Source organism: Tarenaya hassleriana, unplaced genomic scaffold, assembly GCF_000463585.1.
Source record: "Tarenaya hassleriana unplaced genomic scaffold, ASM46358v1 Cleome37, whole genome shotgun sequence".
Classification (NCBI taxonomy): Eukaryota; Viridiplantae; Streptophyta; class Magnoliopsida; order Brassicales; family Cleomaceae; genus Tarenaya; species Tarenaya hassleriana.
Window position 1 is genome coordinate 854021 of NW_010966725.1, and position 20931 is coordinate 874951.

Here is a 20931-nt window from a genome sequence, read left to right on the forward strand (position 1 = left end):
GAAGAAACCAAAGGCCAAAGCGGCAAGAGAAGCAAACAATGTGGGAACAAAGAGAGGAGCATCAGAAGCAGGGCTTGGGGCTGGAGCCTCAGCCATTGCGGCCTCTACCTTCCCCACGGCTGAGAAGGCCAATGCCATGATGACGACCATTACCACCTCCTCCATCTTCATCTTCATCTTCATCTTCTCTCCTCCTCGTGATATTTTTTAGTGAAAGAGAGAGAATGAGAAGTGTGTTTGTGTTTCTGTGTGTGTGTAAGGAGGGTGGTCTATTTATAAAACTATTTGTGGGAGGGGCCGATACCATTATTAGTTGGTTCTAGAATATTTGTAAAAATATTTTTGGAATACTTTGTTATTTTATTTTGTGAAGCTTATGTTCATCTTATTTATATCCATCAAACCAAGATCCAAGAGCATTAATTAATGATATGGTGAATATTCTCATCTAATCTCCAAGCATATAAACATACTATTTGTAAATAAACTCAATTTCTAATTTGGTAATGAGTAATATATTATCCATTAGAATATTTTTATCAATTGATTATGGCATAATTAAGAGGAATTAGAGATGATTGCTTAACTAATGGGGCTAATCAGCAGTTTTAGGGTTTCTTTTGCAACAGTGTTCACACCAAACTATGAAAATGACGAACCACCCCATCATCAAACAAAGCTCTTTCACACCTAATAAACAACATTCTCTTGTACCCTTAATAACTCAATATCTAGATAATACGTTAATTAATTTTATTATACAGATAAAGAATTAGCTGGACAGCTTGAACAGCAAACATTACAATATAAGTGAGGCTTTATCATCATGCTGTGGGCAAAAGGGACCAACGCAGATAAAATGGACCGTTTTATTACAGAAAAAAGAACATTTAAGGCAAAGTGAGTTGTTCGTTTCCGAAATATTTATTATTGTTTCGTGAATATATTATACACAAATACGTTTGCACGTGCTTACATGTACGTGTGTAAGATAAACACGTTTTGTTTTAGATGCATATATATATATATATATGTATATATATATATGCATTTATTATTCCCGGAGTTTTGATTTCTCGAGTGACAGATATATAAATTTTTTTCTATAAAAAAAATCCTCAATTAATTATTTTTTTATGTGTTTTGGATTGGTCATTGTGATGTAGGTGAAAACTACTGGGCTTTTAATCGGAAACATATAGGCCCAATATTAGTTGTACACAGATTAGCCCATGACCCAAATGAAAATTTGTAAATATTTTAAGAGGCCCAAGCGCACCCTGCGCGCGTGAGCAACACCGCCCCAAAATGTCTTGTACCAGCAAAATCTTCTTTACGATTCTCTGCAAGGAAATTCTCCGGTGCGATGGCACCACGTAGTCCTTGTTTATGCTATACACGTGTCCTATTTTTATTCGCTCTAACGCAAACATTTGTCATTCTCAAAAAGGGAAACGAACGTGATTAAGAACGAGGGCAATGCAGTTATGGTGAAGAAGATAACACCGCGAGAGACGAATGTTTCCGATCTTTGGAGAGAGATTAAATTTGGAACACAAATACATTATTTTATTGTGATGTGGGCCGAAATTAATGGGCTTCTATTGAAAAAAGAAGGCCCACTTAATAATACGCAGATTAGCCCATGGCCCAGATTAAATTTTATAAATATTTTAAGAGGCCCAAGCGCACCCTGCGCGCGTGAGAAACACCGCCCCAAAATCCCTATGTTATACCCTATGTTATAACCCACGCGATTCCATCAAATCCGCAAACTCGGAGTCCGACAGCGCGTGAGCGAATGTTCTCTTTACGATCTCCCCAAGGAAATTATCCAGTGAGGTTGAACCCACGTAGTCCTTATGACATACACGTGTTTTATTTTTATTCGCTCTAGCCGACCACACTTTCCATTCCCATCCGACCGTCCGTATTTGCATCCGACGGTTGTTATTTAACAAAGAAACACTGGAAGATATTTAAAGGAAATAAGATAAATAAATCATAAAAACTCAAATTCATTGAAAAAACGACTGTTTCTGATCTTCGAGTTCGTCGAAGACAATAGCTCAGAAAAATATGAGAATGAGATGTTGGTATTTTAGAGTAAACGGTTGATTGGTTTGAATCTTTCAAAAGGATTCATGTTTCACGTGTATTACAAGTATGGTGAAGGAGGTAAATGTTTGTAAAAGACGTGTCATGAGTTGAAGTATTAAGGATTTGTCGGAAAAGTTTACATTCGGTTTTGAACGTGAAAGGTGATCTCAGAAAAAATGGTAGGATAGCTCGAAAACATGGGCGGACAACCTGTTTTTTCTGAGGAATATAGCTCAGAAATAAACGGGCGGTAGCTCAAAAATACGGGCGGATAGCCCGTTTTTTCTGAGTAGTTTGAATGAGCAAAAAATGTGACCGTTCGGAAAAACTTCCGATTTCTTTGCATCTTTCGACTTTTAGAGTGTTTATAAATACCCCTGGACATCCTAACATGATATAGAATATATAGAAGAGATCTAACTAGTTGTTTGAGAAATTTGAGTGTTCTTGCGGATAGTTTTTCTGCAGAAAAACTATCGCAAGGGTCTTTTTGTTTTCGGTTAAACAAGGTTCTGTTTGATGATTGTCGGAAGGGTAAACCGAAATCATTGTCGCTTCATTGTACCTCAAAAGTGTATTCCTATAATCTCATTTACCCGACAGGGATGGAATAACGCTTTTAAGAAAGTATATCACGCCTTGAACTCATATCTGTTTCCTTACTATTTCATACGTGTTTTGATAGGTTGAAGACATGATTATCAGATCAGATTGAAGTCGTCGTCTTACCGGGTACGTATGAGTATTTATTATTTATTTAAACTCCTACAATCTAAAAACGTTATTTGGGATCTATGACTTCATGGTGATAATGAAACGGAAATACTTGTAAAGTGTACTCAAAGTCTCGGTTAAATCCGTGGATAGAAAACTGATCATGTTTATGATCGGTGGATATCAGATTTCAACGGTTCAAGTTGAAGATATCGGAAATATATCGAACATGGTGTTTTGGACATAAAGAGAAAACTTTATGTTGTCTTATGTCTTGTTGGTTGAAAAATCGACGGTAGATCTTTCTTCGATTGCGATTGTATAGACGTTTTTCGGTTTGAAAAATGAAAATATATTATAGTTTGGTCTAAACTATAATGTTGAAAACTTTCGGAAAAAGAAAATTTTTGTTTCTATAAGTTAATCGCAAAGAATAAGATCTTTGGAAATGGTATGTATATATTGTATAATGATGAATAGACATACATGTTAAATCATAGCTATGTGGAAAAATGCTTGTATATCGGTTATTTTGTGCGAAGGAAAAGATTGACAGAATATGTCAATGACATGTTGCACAAAATACTTTAGGGATGAAAATAAAACCTTATTGTTGATTACGAATAAAAGGATCTCTACTCAACCTCTAATACAACGTTAGAGTTTGAATTCAAAGAGTTAAACCTTTTATCTTGTGATTGAAAATACGCAAATAAAAATCTGCATGAGACGTGAAGAATGACAGGATGAATACATTATAGGATGAAAGAACAAATCTGCACACACACACAGTTAGTGTCTTGACCTTACAACACACCAAAACTGCAGCTACAACTATGGACCCTTTGCCCAAAATTTTTTTTTTTTTTAAAACATGTCCTATTTCCCACCTTTTTTTTTTTGGGTTGCTGATGATATCCTGCATTTTTACATGAATGAACCTATATACTCGGTTACAATACCTACAAAATGTACAGATTGATGCAAGCCGCCCAAGAGCCATCTGGAGTGCCAGCCTGCAAAAGATCCGTGGCACCGCCTGCAAATCCCCCACACCCTCTTGTGCAATCACACTTACAAAACGCAGTAGCCACCATCTAGGACCGCTTTCACAAGGCGGTTCAGACAGCAGACCAATACCGTACCGTGTCATCCGAAGGTTTTACTCTGGGAACTCAGATTCGCAAACTACCAAATGCTGTTGTCAAGGAGAGTTTCGAAAAGATAAGAACCAATACAAGTAGCTGGACGTGAAATAAACCTGAACAGAGTAATCACAGCAAGGATGAAGTAAGAAGGTTACCTTCTCAGATGATGAACCTTCTCAAAGTGAGCCAACAAAGATCTTGCATTGACAAGTTTGGTGGCCGTGCAGAAACTCCATGAACAACACAAGCACTCAGGTGAGGTGCCCATCACTGAGAAGGAGAGAGAAAAATCTGGCTTACAGTGCATTCACAAAGTTTCTAAGACAACCGACGCTTTCGTGAAGACGGACAGGACAAAGGGTGCTTCTTCCCCGGGGTGTATAGTTGTTGGAATTATGGTATATCCCTTTGGATCAGGATCCAGCACCATTTCACATGATATCTCACGGGAATTCACATAGTCTGTTCCACCAACCGATTCATGAAGATATATATTGTAAGCTGCTCGACGCCCACGTGTTTTCAGAATCCTCATTCCAATGTAGAACAACTGAGAATCATGGCTGGATTGGTAATTACGAAACCCTGGAGTCGTTCTTGAGAAACCGACGCCCTGCAAGTGAAACTGGACGATGAGATTTTCTTTCTTCAAGGACTCCATAAAAGGTTCAACAACCAGCAGATACAGATATATATAGTTGATATAAACCTGAGTTAAGGTGATGAAAGCATGAATGGGCAGAGAAGCATCAGGACCAGTGGCCCTTAGCCGGAATTGTGGATTTTGATGCCATGAACTATAATCTTGGCAGCCACCAGCACTGTAACCTCGCCATTGGCCATGCACTGAATAGCGCATCTCTGGAGGGTAGACCCGACAGACGTAAACTGATCTGAAATGGATCTGAAAGTCTTGCCAAGACATCCAGAATATACCTTCTTTTGACTGTTGAACAAAATTTTAAGATGGTCAGCAATTCACATATCATGCTTGTTGCACTAACTTAACATATGACCTATAGCGTATGCAAAACATATATATATATGTGTGCATGTAAAGCATTTTGAGTGCCTGGACACGATTTGCATGGGTATAATAATATATGAGAAAAGAAACATAATATTTGTATTGAAGAAGAAAAAAATCTTCTACCCACTTCTGAACAGTCCAGGGACATGACTCGTTTAGAGGAATCAATATAACATTTTAAGGAATAAGACTTTAAGAAGTGAAGCACAGTAGTGGAACTACCTGTGGGACATGCTTCAGTTTGTGCTTCATCCTATCAGTCCATTCCGGAGACGAGTCTGACCAGGCACCATTCCACTCAACCTCATTAGCCCACGGGTTTCGAATTTGAACTAGTTTGTGCCCATCAATCTCTCTCACCTGAGCATGAACAAATGGGTAACTACCCTAAAATGCTTTTCTTTATCAATGATACAGAAAGAAGCAGACATGTGCAAGTGAAATACCTGCAGGACAGAGTAAGCATGCCCCTGCACGATGCCACTGGAAGATACATGCACATCAGATCCTGACGGGCTCCCAGCTCCAAGCAAGAAGCCCTCTTGTTTGAACCGTAACAATTGAGACCATAATCTGCCACTTGCAAGGTCGATTTGTGCAAGAGCACTCCTCAAATCAATCTCCTCACCAGCGCCTCCAGTTAGGTCGACAAGAGCATCCTGAACTAATCCCCCTTCCAGTGCTTCATAAGAACCATGGAGTTTGGCATATGCTTTTTCCAAAATGGAAACCCAGAGTTCATTAACCTTCTTGCTAGTGGCAAAGGCGGGTTTACCAGGTGATTCACATGGAATCCAGTCATCGACAACTACAGGAACCCACTCTCCCTGCATTGTGCAGAAACAAAACCTGAGAACTCAAGCTACAGGGGAAGGAATGCCAAAGTTTTATTGTGAGAGCAAATCAGTATAAAGCAGACTTGACCAAATGATAATGTGGGATGACAACCTGAATACAAAAACGAACAGTATAGATTCCTTCTTCATTGTAGTCTGAAGTGATTATCACTTCTGATATCCGTGAAACCTCCGTTAAAACTGCAACAGCGCTTAAAAACCAACAATCACCTAGACGCCCCTATAGAACACAAGGTCGAACCAATAACAAGTGTTAAAAAACTTTTAACTGAAGTGGATGCATGAATTGGAAATTTATCAAGAAATAACGTCAAGGTTCATGTGTCGGTACAACATATCAAAGCCAGCAACTGGCCAAACCTGGCAAACATCTGCAGGATTTGCAGCCCCAGAGAACAAGCAAGGGTGACAATCGCTACTGTTCTCTTTCACAATGGAAGCAGGTCTCATCCATTCAGACACAACCTGAATTATTATCAGTTCAGAGAAGTTTAGGATTGCTATCAAATTTGGTCATTCTGGGACATAAAACACAAAAGAAAAAGCTCATAAAATGCAAACAAATAAAAGCAAAAAAGGAGAGTGAAATAGTCCACATTATCCACCTGCAATTTTGAAGGAGGATTCTGTGTATCCACAAATAGGGACCGATCATTTGGGGGGAATTCCTGGTCTGTAAATTGCTTTTCACCTCGGGCAAAGAGAGCTTCTTTGACAGCCAACTCAACTGAATGCATTCGCTGATTTATTTCTTCTTGAGTCTCCATCCTGGGTCTCCTATATCTCCTAGCAAATGAATCAACACTGAATAAGAAATCACGACCTGATCTTCGTTTTCTCCCACTTGAATATTGGCCATCCCAATCTACATCATCTCTATCATAGAAGTCAACATCTGCAGCAGGATCACTATCCCAATCGTCGACCTAATACAACAAATAACCCCAACAATCAGTACAAACTTGAACCTTAAATCCAAATATCATGTTGCACTAAGATGCCAACGTTCAACTGGAAGAAAACATACTCTGGGAGGCGAATCCATCCATTGCCAGTTGTCATCAGAGAAATCAATCATGTCTAAGTCAGTCACGCCGATAGCTGCATGTATCGAAGCAATCTCATCTTCAGTTAAGCACTTTCCCCACACGAAGACATCCATCATATGCATCTTTGACTCGACCCCATCACTATCTGATCTCCCAAACGCATCAACATCTATAGGCGGCCTAACACCCAGCCAAACATCAGCACCTTGTTCCCAAATGGCACTACCAACACTCAGAGGCAACCCAGTCTGGTAGCCATCAAATCCACCATCTAAGTAACAAGCAGCCTCCCCCACATCAGCATCAATGGTCATTGTCACCATATGCCACCTGCAGTAGAAACCAAACCAAATATTTCTAAGAGACGGGGATAAAACAGAATAGATTTGCCAAGACGGGTGACAAGGGAAAAGAAGCAGCAGGTGTAGTATAACAGAATGATTCCATGCATAAAGCTGCTGACAATATGGAAAATGAAGGCCACAAGTCAAACCTTCCATCAGTAATGCTTGTTGCACCAATATACCACTCTTTTGCGACAGTTGTCTGCCTCTCACCTTTAGTTATTAATCTCAACCCCACTAGTCCAGCCTCAATACCTTGTTCAGAACCAGCAACCAGAACCTCCCAACAGATCGTCTTTTGAAATTCAGTGCCAAACACACAAACAGGTCCAGAATCTGGTTGGATCATCACCGTAATTGAAAGGCTAATCTTTTGACTTTGACATACACTCGAGTCAATTTGGCCACAATTTTTACCACTCATCATAGGTTCATCATCAAGAACACAAATAGTCCCAGCGATACCAGTCTGTCAATAAGTTCAGAAAGTTAGTTCCCTGGCAATCAGCATGAAAGGAAAGAATATTTTTGGGGGGAAAGAAAGAAAAAAAAGAAAGAAAAACTAAACATGAACCTGTTGTGCTCGTCGGTCTAGTTGAGCAGTGCGTATTCTACGTGCAATACTCGAGACTCTCTCTCTTGCAAAGGAATCCTCAAGAACAGAATCTCCCCCAACCGCGCGTACTGCAGCTGCCATGGCTGCTGCCTCTCTGCTACCAGCATTAGGAATAGATGAAATAAGGGAAGCTTCAATCTCCTTCCATTTGCGCTCTTCTTTCTCCAAAAGAGCTTTCCTTCTTTCTTTACCTCTCCCTTCTTCTTCGCGTCTCTGCATAAGGACATCCTCTTCCATCTCTTTCTCTCTCAAATAACTACAATTTTGCACAAAGAAAATGGATAAGCTACCTGTTTGGGAAAACCTAATTGCATAGAAAATCCAACATTGCAAAATTAAAGAAACTTGCCTCTCCTGGATAATTTCAAACTGCCTTCTGTCCTCTGGTTTCCATTTACTTATTTTCCTGGCACTTAAGTCGGAAAATCCAATGCTATCCAGAAAGAGTCTCAAGCGTACTTCATCCTGAACTCTTTCTGCCTTTGCCGTCAAACCCAGCAGAAGTAGCAAATAACCACCAAATTTGTCCCACATGTACACCCATTCTGTATCAATTGCCTCTTCCAAAGCTAAAATCCTTGCATGAGCACACATGTCTCTTCGGTAATCTACATCACTTGATGGTTCATGGCGGAATCTCTTTCTGTATCTCATTTTATAGAAGAAAGATCCTGCAACTCTTTCCTCGTTCCTAAGACGATCTCTTAGTTTCATGACATCATCTCTAGGAAGCACAAAGTTCCCTGCCTTGTCACGCATCACTGTGGGATCCCCAACCAAAAGAGCTGCTGAGCTAGCAGACCTTTGTGGAGCTGAATACGTGCCAGATAGAGCATTTCTTGTCTGCAAGCGCACGGGAAAGGGCATAAGAACTACACATTCTAAAGAATTGTCACATGCAAACTATTGGTAATCTCGTTGAACAGTATAGAAGTAATTCTAGAACATAAACATCAAGAAAATATGAAAGAGAGTCGTACTTTGGTGGCAGATCGAGCGATGGCTTGCACTACAGTATCCTTGCTAAGAAAACGAACAGCATCCTCCATCATCTGGAGAACAAAAGGCATTTAGCAATGAGCAAGAGAGGCATAAGATAGTGGGAATACAGAAAACATGAAATGTAGGAGATGAGTGTGTTCACTGAAAGTATATAAGGGAACAGATTAATCAAACAATGGGGAACCTACCTCAAGAGTCAGACAAGGACGTGAGACAGCAAAGCCAAAGGCTACAACAAGGTTGATAGCTGATACAGCAGCACCAGCAAACGGAGGATATATCATCAGACTAGCCACAACACCCCAACCTTCTGTTGCCAATGCAATGCCATAAAGGACAAGAAACGCAGCACTGAAGAAAGTCCATGACGATTGATGCAAAACAATATATAAGCCATTAGGTTCATCTTTCATGAAATCAATGTCAATGGAAGAACAAAATTTAAAACAATATTTCAGATTCACACATAAAGAAGAGAACTAGCTGAGCCAACCTGACATTCTTTCCGCAATCCGCATGAGCATCATACACATACACTGGTAATACCCGTGGAGAATAAACCACAATAGGCGGGGATAGAAGAGCCTATAGGAAAGCCAATTTATGGGCTAGATAAGACAGAGTAACAGATGAAGCTTATGTTGAATTGAGATCTTTGTTAGAAGGTTGACTAGCTCACCGCTAATGCTCTTCCAGACAAAAGAAACAGGAACGAAAAATAGCCAACAGATGCCCCAACAAATGGTTTATCTGGAAAAAAATTCGTGTATGAAATTAATTCATCATTTATTCCAATTCAATGGAACAGGCCTAGCCTCTATGAAGGTCTGAAATCGCATACAGGCAATGTTTACTTTACCTTGAAACCACCCGACAAGAAATGCTGCCAAACCCAAAAGAAAGGCAAGAGAGCAGACAGCAAATGTCTGTCTCCTGGTCAAATAGAAATTGTTTGACGCCCAATGATGGATTACACCAATAGCTAGCATGACAAGGAGAAGAACTAAGAGAAAGGATGCACCAATCTGTCACAATTAAAACACAGGAAATGTGTCAGATGGATTGAGTTCAACTAATAATTATGACAATCATGCAAGCAATTTCTCACTTACCGTCCATGGCTTAATTACAACAATAACAGCTGATATTGCACCAAAAAGAAGAAGAAGTCCTGTAGAAACAAAAACATATACACCCCGTGATAGTATCCAACCGTCGTCTCTCCTGTAAGAAAATCAAGACCCAAATTAGAAGACATAATGAACAGCATCAGGCAGCAAGTATTAGGTATCAAATGAGATAAGAAATAGTCAGGCACCATTTAATCAATCCACAACACAGAGAGAGCAGTGCGGGAATGCATGCCAGGGGCAGCAAAGCAGCAAGAAAATCGCCCTTTGTAGGAACCTGATCACCTCTAGATTTCACAACCTCCAAATATGATGTCCCACAAAATGCCACAAGAACAACTACAATGTAGTTGAAAGAAATGAGGAATGAATTTAAGGAAAAAAGATATGCTAGCGTAGAGGCAAATTCACAAAAGACAAATTACCTGAGAATATCACAACACAGATGGCAGAAGAAAGGGAGAATCTATATGTCGCAAACCATGAGATAATTGGCAGAACTGCGGTAACTACTAAGGCAATTCCAGATGCCATTGCCCAGCCAAGGTACACAGAAGATGTGTAAGGAGAAGCGAAGAAGTTCTCCTTAGAGCTAAAGGACTTGTACTTCAGATCATCCAAAGGCTTAGCAGATATAATTGCACCAAGAGCAATTACAGATCCCACAAATACCACAACGCAAATGTAAAGAACAATTCCCTAAAAGGACAAAAAAAAGTTAATTAGAAATATATATATCCGACAAAGGATAGTCTTTAGAAATCAGGTCACAGACAAACAACAGACCTTCTTCAACCGAGGAGATTGCGGATCTCCTGCCTGATCACCGCAGGGAAAATGAGGAACCCAGAACTGATAACCACTATGGATCCATATTGGAATTGCAATAGAAAGGCATGCCGCCATGAGAGGCACAGTCAAGGATATTCCCAAAAGGACAGAAGATTTACTGCAACATGAAGCACAACCATAAAAAGGCACAATGCATGCCATAAGAACATAATATGCAACCACGTGAGAAGCGATGGTAAAAATCCATATTAAAGTTCAAAATCCCTTGTACCTCAAGAAAGAGAGTAATAACCCAACTGAAGTGCTCAGCAGCCAGGCCACAAAACCATACTAAAAACACACGAATGACATCCAGTATTAGCACCATCTATACAAAACACCAAAGACCAATAATTTACCAAACTCAAAAGAGGAACTATACCTTCTGAGATTTTGATGTCAAGGCCATTTCTTCAACTTGAAGTGACCGAAGAAAAGCCATGATTGAACAGACAACAGGTGACAACAGCAGTACAGCAAACCCGAATTCAAACTGCAACATGGTAAATTCTTAGCATTAACAGAGATACAAAAGAAAACACCAACTAATAATGCTACTAAATAATTCTGGTGTATTGATTTCAGTAAATTGACTTCAACGTGCCAACCAATCGCTGGACAACCAAAACCATAAATAAACCACCACCCCTTCAAAGAGAGGACTCACCTGTTGGTGACTAGAATTTATGATTGTAATGGTCTTTGGACGAAAAATAGCAACAATAATTGTTTCAAGAATGAAGACAAGACTAAAGAGGCCCCATGCTCTCTCTGGTGTCCCTGCTACATGGTGCAGAACAAGTCTGGACAGTTTGAGCCACTTCTCTAGCCCTCGTAACCTCAATTCTTCGGATAAGGAAATCTGATTTGGCAGAGTGTTGTCAACACTGTTTGAGTCAATAATGGTAATGTCAGTATTGTCACGGTGATCTCTATCCGCATCCAAACTACTTCTCTGAAGCAGAGCCAGAATAGTTGGATCCAAATTTCTTTCCTTCAACATCATGGCAAAGTTGGGGTCCAGCCCCTTGTCTTGCAATAAACCAGTCAGTTCAAGGTCGCCTTCTTTAGCTTTCTTTTTTAGCATCGATGTAATCCTGGGATCGTTCAAGCGGTCCTTGAAAGCAAGTGCCAAGTTTAAGTCCAGAAGTTGATTATTTGCAGAATTTGATGCGCTAGACTCACAACCTTGACTGTCAAGACCGCTGCTAGAACAGTCCACCAGATTGTTATCCTGATCAGAAACTTTCTCAAGATAAGAAGACATTCCAGCTTCAGGCTCTTGGGCCATAGAACGACATGAGCTACTGCGTAAACCCAAGCTTGGTCTTCCACTATCTAAGCTCTTTTCACTATTGATACCCTCTTGGGAACTTCCGGTTCTTGGTAGAATATTATTCTGATTGTTGGCAATGCATTGTACAGCAGTACGATTAGCTTCCTGGCCAGCCTCTATGCTGCTGCTTCTTTTCATGCTTGAGCCACAACCATCGGAAGAACTTGAAGAGCTATTATGCTCCTTTCTCCGGAAACCTTCTCTCAAACGGATCACAGTGCTTTGTAAGGCATCTCTCCTTGCAGTTGAAGGATCTGTCACTGATAAATGCCGGGAAACAGCAGCACCTGATAGAACTGATGCTACGAAAATGTAACTAATGCAATGCCCCAGGTACCTGAACCAACAGAAAAAGGATAATAACTCCCATGCTGCAAAGGCAACAAACTGCGATCAATAAATTACTAAAAGAGCTTCTAGTCCAGAACAAACCAGTAATGTACACCAAAGCATATTAGGAAAAGCCGAGATGTTCCTGCCACAAATAGCGCCAGAACACGACTCCGAAGAAGCTTAAACCCATACAAGCATGCCCCAATATTCCAATCTACAAGATAATTATGCATGAAGATTAGATTGAGAAACAATCCTAACAGCCTGCTTCTGCTGAAGCCATATTCAACATGTCATTTTACCAAGAACTATAATCGCAACTGAAGTAATGCCTCCAAGCCAACGGGCCTCCCTAGCTGTGAGACCGTATAGGACTGAGTAGGCAACAAGTACAACAAGTGAGCCAAGGTACAGTAACCCGAGATGTGAAGCCCTGCAGAAGATCATGACAAGAACATTAATACAGAATACTTTTAAAAAAACAGATAAAAAAAACTGCAATGATTGAAATAAGCATATATGATTATCAGAAAGGCCTGAAAACTTTTCAGAGCTTAACCCTGAATATAAAACACCAACTGCACCATCTTTGTCAATCGAAGAGTAGATATCTTGGGGAGGGATACCACATGTCGTGATATTTAAGCTACTACAACAAAGGCCACTAGAACCACATCCCATTAATCTTTAGAGTATATCCAAACATTCTGGTAATGATGGGTTGCGCAACTCAAGACTGACAATTAAATAGGACGCTGAAACAACAATACACTAGTGAAACGGTGACAAGCTCCCCCCCCCCTTTTTTTTTTACTTTTCAAACAAAAATCCAAGACAAAAAAATAAGATCCTAGGACATTAAGTTCATTAACTAAGCACAGTGATTGATTCCCAGGAAAGAGAAAATTGAACTTGCCTGCTGGTTTGTCGCGGATATAATTCATTGGGATCAGGCGGCTCTGGAAAACAAGCCACAGGACCTACCTCAATACAATCTGAATAGGCAAATTTGTAAGCTCTCCTTACATATTCATCCACATCTAACCCATTCCCTGCATCAATGGAAAGTCAACCAATATAAACAACTTAAAAATGATAAGAAAATTGAAGTATTGATGGAGGAAAACAAATGAGCCGATCCATACCAAGACCACATTTAATAACGAAATAGACACCAACCATGTAAGGATTGAGAAAGCTTTACCATTAAAGACCATCCGGCAGATAAAAAGCATATTGATTGCCAAGGCGATTGCAGATACACCAAAAAAGAGACCAGAAGGAGAATATTGCTCAGATGCATGCGCCCCAACAGTCACATAGACGGCACAAAGTTCATATGCACAAAGTAAGGCAACACCAAGAAGGAGAAGTAAAGCGACAGCTCCTGTTAAACCGAATGACAATGTAAGAAAACAATCTAAAAGATACATTCAAGACAACTAAAAATAAGAGCGCATGGAATGTTCACCTACACATACAATCTTACATCCCAAACTTCTTTTACTCTCTTAGTCTATCACCGTTATTAACAATTTACAACAGCATGACAGCTATGAATCCACAGGGACAGCGACCACAATATCCAGACACTCACTAGTCACTATAGCCCCCTAAACCCCTAAACTCTAGTGATATGTCTTTTATGCCAAATTGTTGCATCGGTATTCATATGAAATAAAAAACAGAAAGGAATGGTCATGCAAACATACGTGAGCTTTGCCACTGAGTCCTCCACCAAAGCATGATTGAATAAAACGCCAGTAAAAGCGCTGATCCAGCCATTATTACAGCAAGGCCAATTATATCTCGATCTAGTATCACAATCAGCCAGGAACCCCATGCGATAAGGATCAGGATTGGGGATACGACAACCATCCATGCAAAAAGAGACAGAAACCCACATAATGCGCCGAGCTGGGGACCTTGAAATACTTTTGGCCATTTTCTAGCGAATATCCAGCTGCAAAAATAGAATGTATCCCCAAAACATTGAATTAAGATGGCGGTTCGATACACCTAACTCAATGTTACGCAGAAATATGAAATTTTCTATTTGGAAACCAAATGGCATGCATAAAAGGTAAGTCTGGGAATATAACAACACCAGGCAAATGGAAAGTTACCTATAGAGCCGCCAGGGCCGCCAATTCACTGCCCAGAGTATCCAGAAGGAGCCCGAACCGAAAACAGCGAAAAGGGTACCCGAAATTACACAAGACAGCAAGATTCCTCGCTCGTCCCCTTCCATGGCTCCTTCTCCCACCTACATCTGCATGCAACAAGGTAATCAAAATTCTCAAAGCCGAGAAGCTAAAGCCCCAAGATTGCGCAGAAAACACAAAATGTGCAACTCAAATCAACAAAAGAACACCCAAATCGAACAAAAAAATTCACAAATGCCGCAGAAAAATGGGGATTCATACCTACTCGACAAAACGGAGCTCAACGGGCAGTGGCATGACGGTAAATTCGGAGCAAACGGGTCATTTCCAACGCGGAAAAATCAGAGATTGAGCAAAATGGGTCATTTCTGATACGGATTCGGCAGTCTGTGATTAGGGTTTTCCGGCAGAGAGTCGAACTGTAAGCACGGAAAGGAGAGTGCAAGAAACCAAGTTGGGGTTGCTCTTGAGAGCTTGAAGAACAGAAATCAAGCACCTTTAGGGTTTTGCTGGCTTTTTTGTCAGGAATTTTCCTGGAAATCTTTCATCATCTCGGAGAATTTCTCAGGTTAGAGAGAACGGACAGAGAGAATGGTAAAGATTAAAACCCTACCCTTTTCCGTGTGTGAACTTGAGAAGTCAAAAAGTTCGTAGCTTTTTTTTTTCAAAGAGCAGAGAGGATTGTAGAGCGAGAAAAGCGAGTGTGGAAAAAAAAATGTAAAAAAAAAGCTAAACGTCTCTGTCTGGAGGAATAATACGCTGACTCTCGGGCATTCACGCGTACGTACACGCACCAATGAGAATTCAGAAAACATAAAGTAATGAATATTATTGGACTGTGAGAATGGGTGAAATTCCGGGCATATCTTTGGGGCTATGGATTTTTTTCCCGTAAAAGACAGGAAAAATATTTTAAAAAAATTGAAACTTTTTTCATAAACACGAAATTTGGTAATTTGGTAGAAAGAAAAAAATGGTCACAATTGGTTTCGGTTAAAAAATATAGTGGCGTTTAAATTAAATATAATTTAAAATAATGAATATAGAAACGAAAATAAATCAAACCAGAAATATGTAGCTTTAATAAGAAATATGTTACTTATGTTCTTGATTTTATGGTATAAATCAGAAACCAGTTTATTAGCCGTAGGTATCTATATTCGATTATTTGTAAATCAAAACAATTTCATTTGAGTATTGGTGGTTTGGGAGCCATGGAATATGTTCCCAAATATTTTAAAGTATTTCCAATTTAATATATTTATTATTTTTTTCTAAAAACTAATTGGAAATTTACATGGAGAGCTAGATGCTGACGAGTATGTAATATCCAAAATCAAATTCGGAAATTTACAAAAAAAAAATGTTTGATTTAGACCGACGGTGCACAATACCAAAACATTTGAATTTTAGGAAGAAATAAATAGTGCAAGTCATGTAACAAATATTTAAAAAAAATTACCTAACCCTGCATTTTTTTATTTTATTCTATAAATAAAATATTAATCTTTTCCTTAATGTAAAGTACTTTAAGGTAAATGCTCAAAACTCAAAAACAGGAAAAGCGGTTTCTTTGCAACATTCAATAAAACGTATTGAAATTTTAATGCTTTATTATTAAGACGTTTTAAACCCTAATAAGTCAAAGTTAGTCAACCATACACCCAAAGACAAATTTGATTTAAAAAACAAGAAATTAATGTAATAAAATATAAATATTTTTGCCTAAACAAAAACATATGTACACCATATTATATATATATATATATATATACACATACATTGTTTTTTTAAAAAAAAATCACCATTTCAACGAAAGTGGGGAACAGGTAAATATAAAATATGATCTCCACTCACATGCAAATGCAAATGCAATCTGAGCCGCTTTTAGACACACACTCTATCTCTCCCGCAACTAGGAAAAGGAAACAAGAAAGTTGAATCATTCATGGGATCTCATAGGCAAATCCAGTGTCATTCACTTGCTGAAATCCATCTCAATTATGATATTGATATATATATATATATATATGTGTGTGTGTGTGTGTATAGAGAGAGAGGGGGGGAGGATGGGAAGTGCATTCACTTGTCAAGAGATTACTCAGAGACAGGAGAAGCAAACCACATTACAAAGAAAGACAAAAGTAAAATTTCACTAAGAGCTTCAGGTTTCAGACTTGAAGCATCTTTGTCTCGTTTCCCCCATCTATTTACATGGAGAAAAACCAGACAACCCTCAAAACTTCACATTACACGGAGAGGGCACTTCAACACACATTTTACTGAATTAGTTTGAACAGAGAGCCTAATACTACCACTCAAAGAAGGCAGAGCCATACCAAAGAAGGAACATGATGAATTCACAGGAACAGAGAGGAGGTGCCCAGTTATGGACAGTTGGGGTTCTTACCAGGACCTCCATAGTAGAAGTAATGGCCCCAGTCATCATTGCTGCCCGTCTGAACGTCGTAGCAGTTGGACTGCTCGGTGAATGTCCCGAGTCCTTTGGGCGCTTTTAGGTTATTAGAACTGTCGACCACCTGGATGTTCCGGAAGTAGCTTGACCTGCTGAAAAGACCGCTGCTAGAACAGTCCACCAGATTGTTATCCTGATCAGAAACTTTCTCAAGATAAGAAGACATTCCAGCTTCAGGCTCTTGGGCCATAGAACGACATGAGCTACTGCGTAAACCCAAGCTTGGTCTTCCACTATCTAAGCTCTTTTCACTATTGATACCCTCTTGGGAACTTCCGGTTCTTGGTAGAATATTATTCTGATTGTTGGCAATGCATTGTACAGCAGTACGATTAGCTTCCTGGATTCTGCATTCACGACTTCGCCTCCCCATTCGATCATTGATGCACTGTCTGCTAAGTAGGAGAAGAGGAATGATGGCCAGTAGCCTAAAACGTAGTCATTTCCGAATTGCATCCACCAATGCCCCTCCTTTGGATCCTGCATGAATTTCACCAAACAGTCCTCCTCAATCAATACCAGCATTAAAGAAGCAAGCTTAGGTCTATTGATATCGCCAAGAATTTTTTTGGATCCTTGGGTTATTTCATCTCTCTTCTACTTTCTTGATTATTTGTGATATTCATGGCTTTTTACCTTCCAAATAAGGATACTGATATCATACTGGGAATTACGATATCCAGAGACAGGGGAGATGCTTGCCCCCATTGCTATTTCGCTGTTGATCTGAATAAAACCCGAGCAAAGAAGATTGTAGCAGCCTGTAGCTTGATACGCATCACTCTGCAAATAGTTTGTAACCAAAGAAACATGGGAGGATCATAAGCAACAGCTACTATGTTCATGTTGTTATATAACAAAATTCTTGTTCTACAGAAGTTTCAGAATCTTACTGTCCAGTAAGTGAATAGTCTGGTATTATTGTCTCCATATAGATCCGGGCTCACCTGTTGTATCACATACAACACCAGATGTTAAAAGGGTTGGCTCAAAAATCTTCTTTCTTTTTTTGGTTCTCCAAAGACTACAAACACGATTACAGCACCGCACCTGCCAACCAGCTTCAATGCTGTTAAGATCTTCACCAAAGGAGCCACCCAAAATCCAAATCTGTGACAAGCTGAACTCGTTTGGCTGCTGTATCTTTGGCTCCCACACGTTAATAGTCGCCTTTGCTCCAAAATACTTATCTCCTTCCACATAAGCTATGGCATGCTAAATTCATGCAAGAACAATGAACCAGTACATAACATGTTTCAGGTGAAGAAATCAGCAAAATGTGTCAAAACACAAAAACTAAAGAACACTGAATTTTGTTCACCTGATGCCCATTTTGGTTCATGAGGTCGGGTTCCGCTGACCTTGGCACCGGAACGGTTCTGTGCTTCTTCTTACCATATCTCTTAACTGAACTTGCCCTCAAGACATCATCTTCTTTTGTCCTCCTTATCGGAATGGTGCCTTCAGGGCATTTACCGTATTCATGCCACAATTGCCGCACAGGGTTTGTTTTATCTTTCGGTTTTGCAGACACCTTATTGTCACCAAAAAGCCCTTCAGGGTGATAATTAGGCCTCATCTGAAGAAACAGAGTGATTATATATCAGCATCAAAAGAGCCCTTCAAGTTTTTAAGACAACATCAATTTTCTATGGACCTGAATCTTGTGATCTTTGAGGAAAGGATGGTCGAAAGCCGGCTGCTTTGACATATGAACGCAGTCGATTATGTCACCATCTGGGCTCTGTTTTAACCGCCAAGAAGCAAAAGAGCAAAGTAAGAACATTTCCCTTAAAACATCAAACTTCTCCAACTCTTTGACAAACCTAAAGACTTCCAATTTCACGAACTTGTTCAGAGCAAACTTGTAGGCTCAAATTCATCAGGCTTCAACAGGGGCTTAAACCAACGTATCCAGGGCAAAACCACATGCTGCTACAACTAACAACTTGTAGCAGAAAAACTGAACTAAAAATTACAGAGTCACTGACATTGACATACTGTAATCTTAGTAAGAAAATGGTAAGACCCTTCATCATTACAGTAAACTTCACCAACTCTTGGCACATAATTCACCTATCGTTTCAATCAGTTCACGCAGATAAAAAGAAGTAAAGTAAATCATCGTGTAGCATTTCTATCCACTTTGAGCCTTGGCGGGAGACATAACATCACGATGGTTTGGATAATCCTCGGAATTAATTTTGTGAAATTTTGTATGCTCTCTCTAGAGCTCTGTACCATTTCTATCCACTTTCTCTTTTGGGTCATGATTATTGTAAAACTCTGGAGTCGATTTAGACAGCAAAATTTATTTTGGAGATGGTGGCTTTTCCAACAATTATGTAATGTAATGTTGGGAAAGAACACGAAGATGTAAGGAAATCGGATCGAATATATACCTTTTACCAAAAAAAAAAAAATCATCGTGTAGCAGTAGACAAAGGAGGAATAATCAGACTAGGATTTTTTCCAGATTTTCCTTCATTTCCCCGTCAAACAAACAAATTTGAAAAGAGAGAGAGAGAAAAAGACACACACAAAAAAACCCTGAACTCGGCTAAAAAAATCCTTAAATTACAAAGAGAGGAGAGATTCTGAACCTGAATGATCTTAGCAGCTGGTTTGTTCAACCTGATCAAGTGCTTCTGCACCTCAAACTTCTGCCTTGAATCGCTAAACCTCGCGGCGCAGGATACCGAAATCAGCCCACAAAGCCAAAACCACAATAAAAACCCTGTCGCTAACCTCCCCGTGCTAAAATGCACCGCCCTCATCTTCCCAAACCCAGAAGAACACACCCAAAAAAAACCCAAAAATCCTCTCTCTTAATGTTAACAACACACTGAGCTAAGAAGAGCTTAAGAAACAAAGGAAACAGGACAGAGCAAGAAGCAAAAAAAAACCCTAAGGAGAAGAAGAATCCCAAACAACACAATGATAATGTTGTTCGTCGGGACAAGCTTGGGGGTGGGTCTGATTTCGTTTGCGCAAAAATCCAACCACACAGATCAAAATCCAAACTTTCCCACTGTCCACTCTCTCTCTCTCTCTAAAAGAAAAGCTTCCACTTTCTCTCTCTTACCACTTCCCTCCCCCCCTTTTTTTAATTAATCTAGTTAAGAATAATATATCTTTTCAATAATTAATAGAAAAGAATATGTTTTTCGTCACACTGTCTAATCGTTCTATAAATAACAATAATTCGACCAGGCTCGTATAATACCACAATGATTACAAAAAATTGTTACATTTGTATGAATTGGTCTTCACGTGAGCTTGTTTGCGGCTCTCTCTCTCACACTCTCTCTCTCTCTCTCTCTCCCCATCTCATCTCCTCAAATTCCCTATTTGCCCCCACATGGACCAAACATTTTCATTTCGCTCCTTTGCAAATAGTAATTGTTTGGTTAGTTCTAAATTTTACTTAGTTTAATATTAATTCATCAATATTAAATTCGGCATTTATAATGTGAAACAAATTTTTATGTTGTTACAAGACAAAGATTCTTATTGATCTAAAATCTTGGTCGCATGTCGTTGTTATTTAATGACTTTTTTGTTACACGACTGAGTATTAGTATTAATATAATATATAGTATTTTTTATTTTATTGGAAGGGATAGTGGTATAGTATAGATTCGAAAAAAGCGTTAGAAACCGCAGTTCGCCGTTAAATATCAAGAGTAACGCCGTTAACTCCCGTCAGCCGCGGGTCACGCTTGGAATAAGTCACAGCCAGTGACCGTCGCATAGACGTCACACATAAAGGGATCAAATGTCACACGTGTGACTCATCG

At 39.5% G+C, this 20931-nt stretch overlaps 2 protein-coding genes across 2 annotated transcripts; both read right to left on the reverse strand.

Annotated features, from left to right (window-relative positions):
* Positions 1 to 3546: 3546 nt before the first annotated feature.
* On the reverse strand, positions 3547 to 15324 carry LOC104822681 (calpain-type cysteine protease DEK1). Its single transcript, XM_010553982.1, has 31 exons — positions 14917 to 15324; positions 14617 to 14762; positions 14203 to 14453; positions 13695 to 13877; positions 13407 to 13542; positions 12793 to 12923; positions 12590 to 12704; positions 11489 to 12494; positions 11204 to 11314; positions 11054 to 11112; positions 10777 to 10939; positions 10416 to 10689; positions 10179 to 10329; positions 9973 to 10084; positions 9720 to 9885; positions 9540 to 9610; positions 9354 to 9445; positions 9049 to 9211; positions 8839 to 8910; positions 8208 to 8701; positions 7817 to 8114; positions 7392 to 7711; positions 6877 to 7228; positions 6455 to 6775; positions 6210 to 6314; positions 5941 to 6069; positions 5439 to 5819; positions 5215 to 5352; positions 4672 to 4908; positions 4118 to 4575; positions 3547 to 4012 (listed from the first exon to the last, which is right to left on the reverse strand). Exons 2-30 carry the CDS (start codon positions 14739 to 14741, stop codon positions 4270 to 4272), a joined length of 6462 nt encoding a protein of 2153 aa, XP_010552284.1. The 5' UTR covers positions 14742 to 14762; positions 14917 to 15324; the 3' UTR covers positions 3547 to 4012; positions 4118 to 4269.
* Positions 15325 to 16716: 1392 nt separating this feature from the next.
* On the reverse strand, positions 16717 to 20175 carry LOC104822780. The gene is made up of 8 exons (XM_010554127.2): positions 19735 to 20175; positions 18789 to 18875; positions 18453 to 18710; positions 18182 to 18346; positions 18025 to 18078; positions 17768 to 17914; positions 17393 to 17611; positions 16717 to 17264 (listed from the first exon to the last, which is right to left on the reverse strand). The coding sequence occupies exons 1-8, from the start codon at positions 19906 to 19908 to the stop codon at positions 17043 to 17045; spliced, it is 1326 nt and encodes a 441-aa protein (XP_010552429.1). The 5' UTR covers positions 19909 to 20175; the 3' UTR covers positions 16717 to 17042.
* Positions 20176 to 20931: the final 756 nt, after the last annotated feature.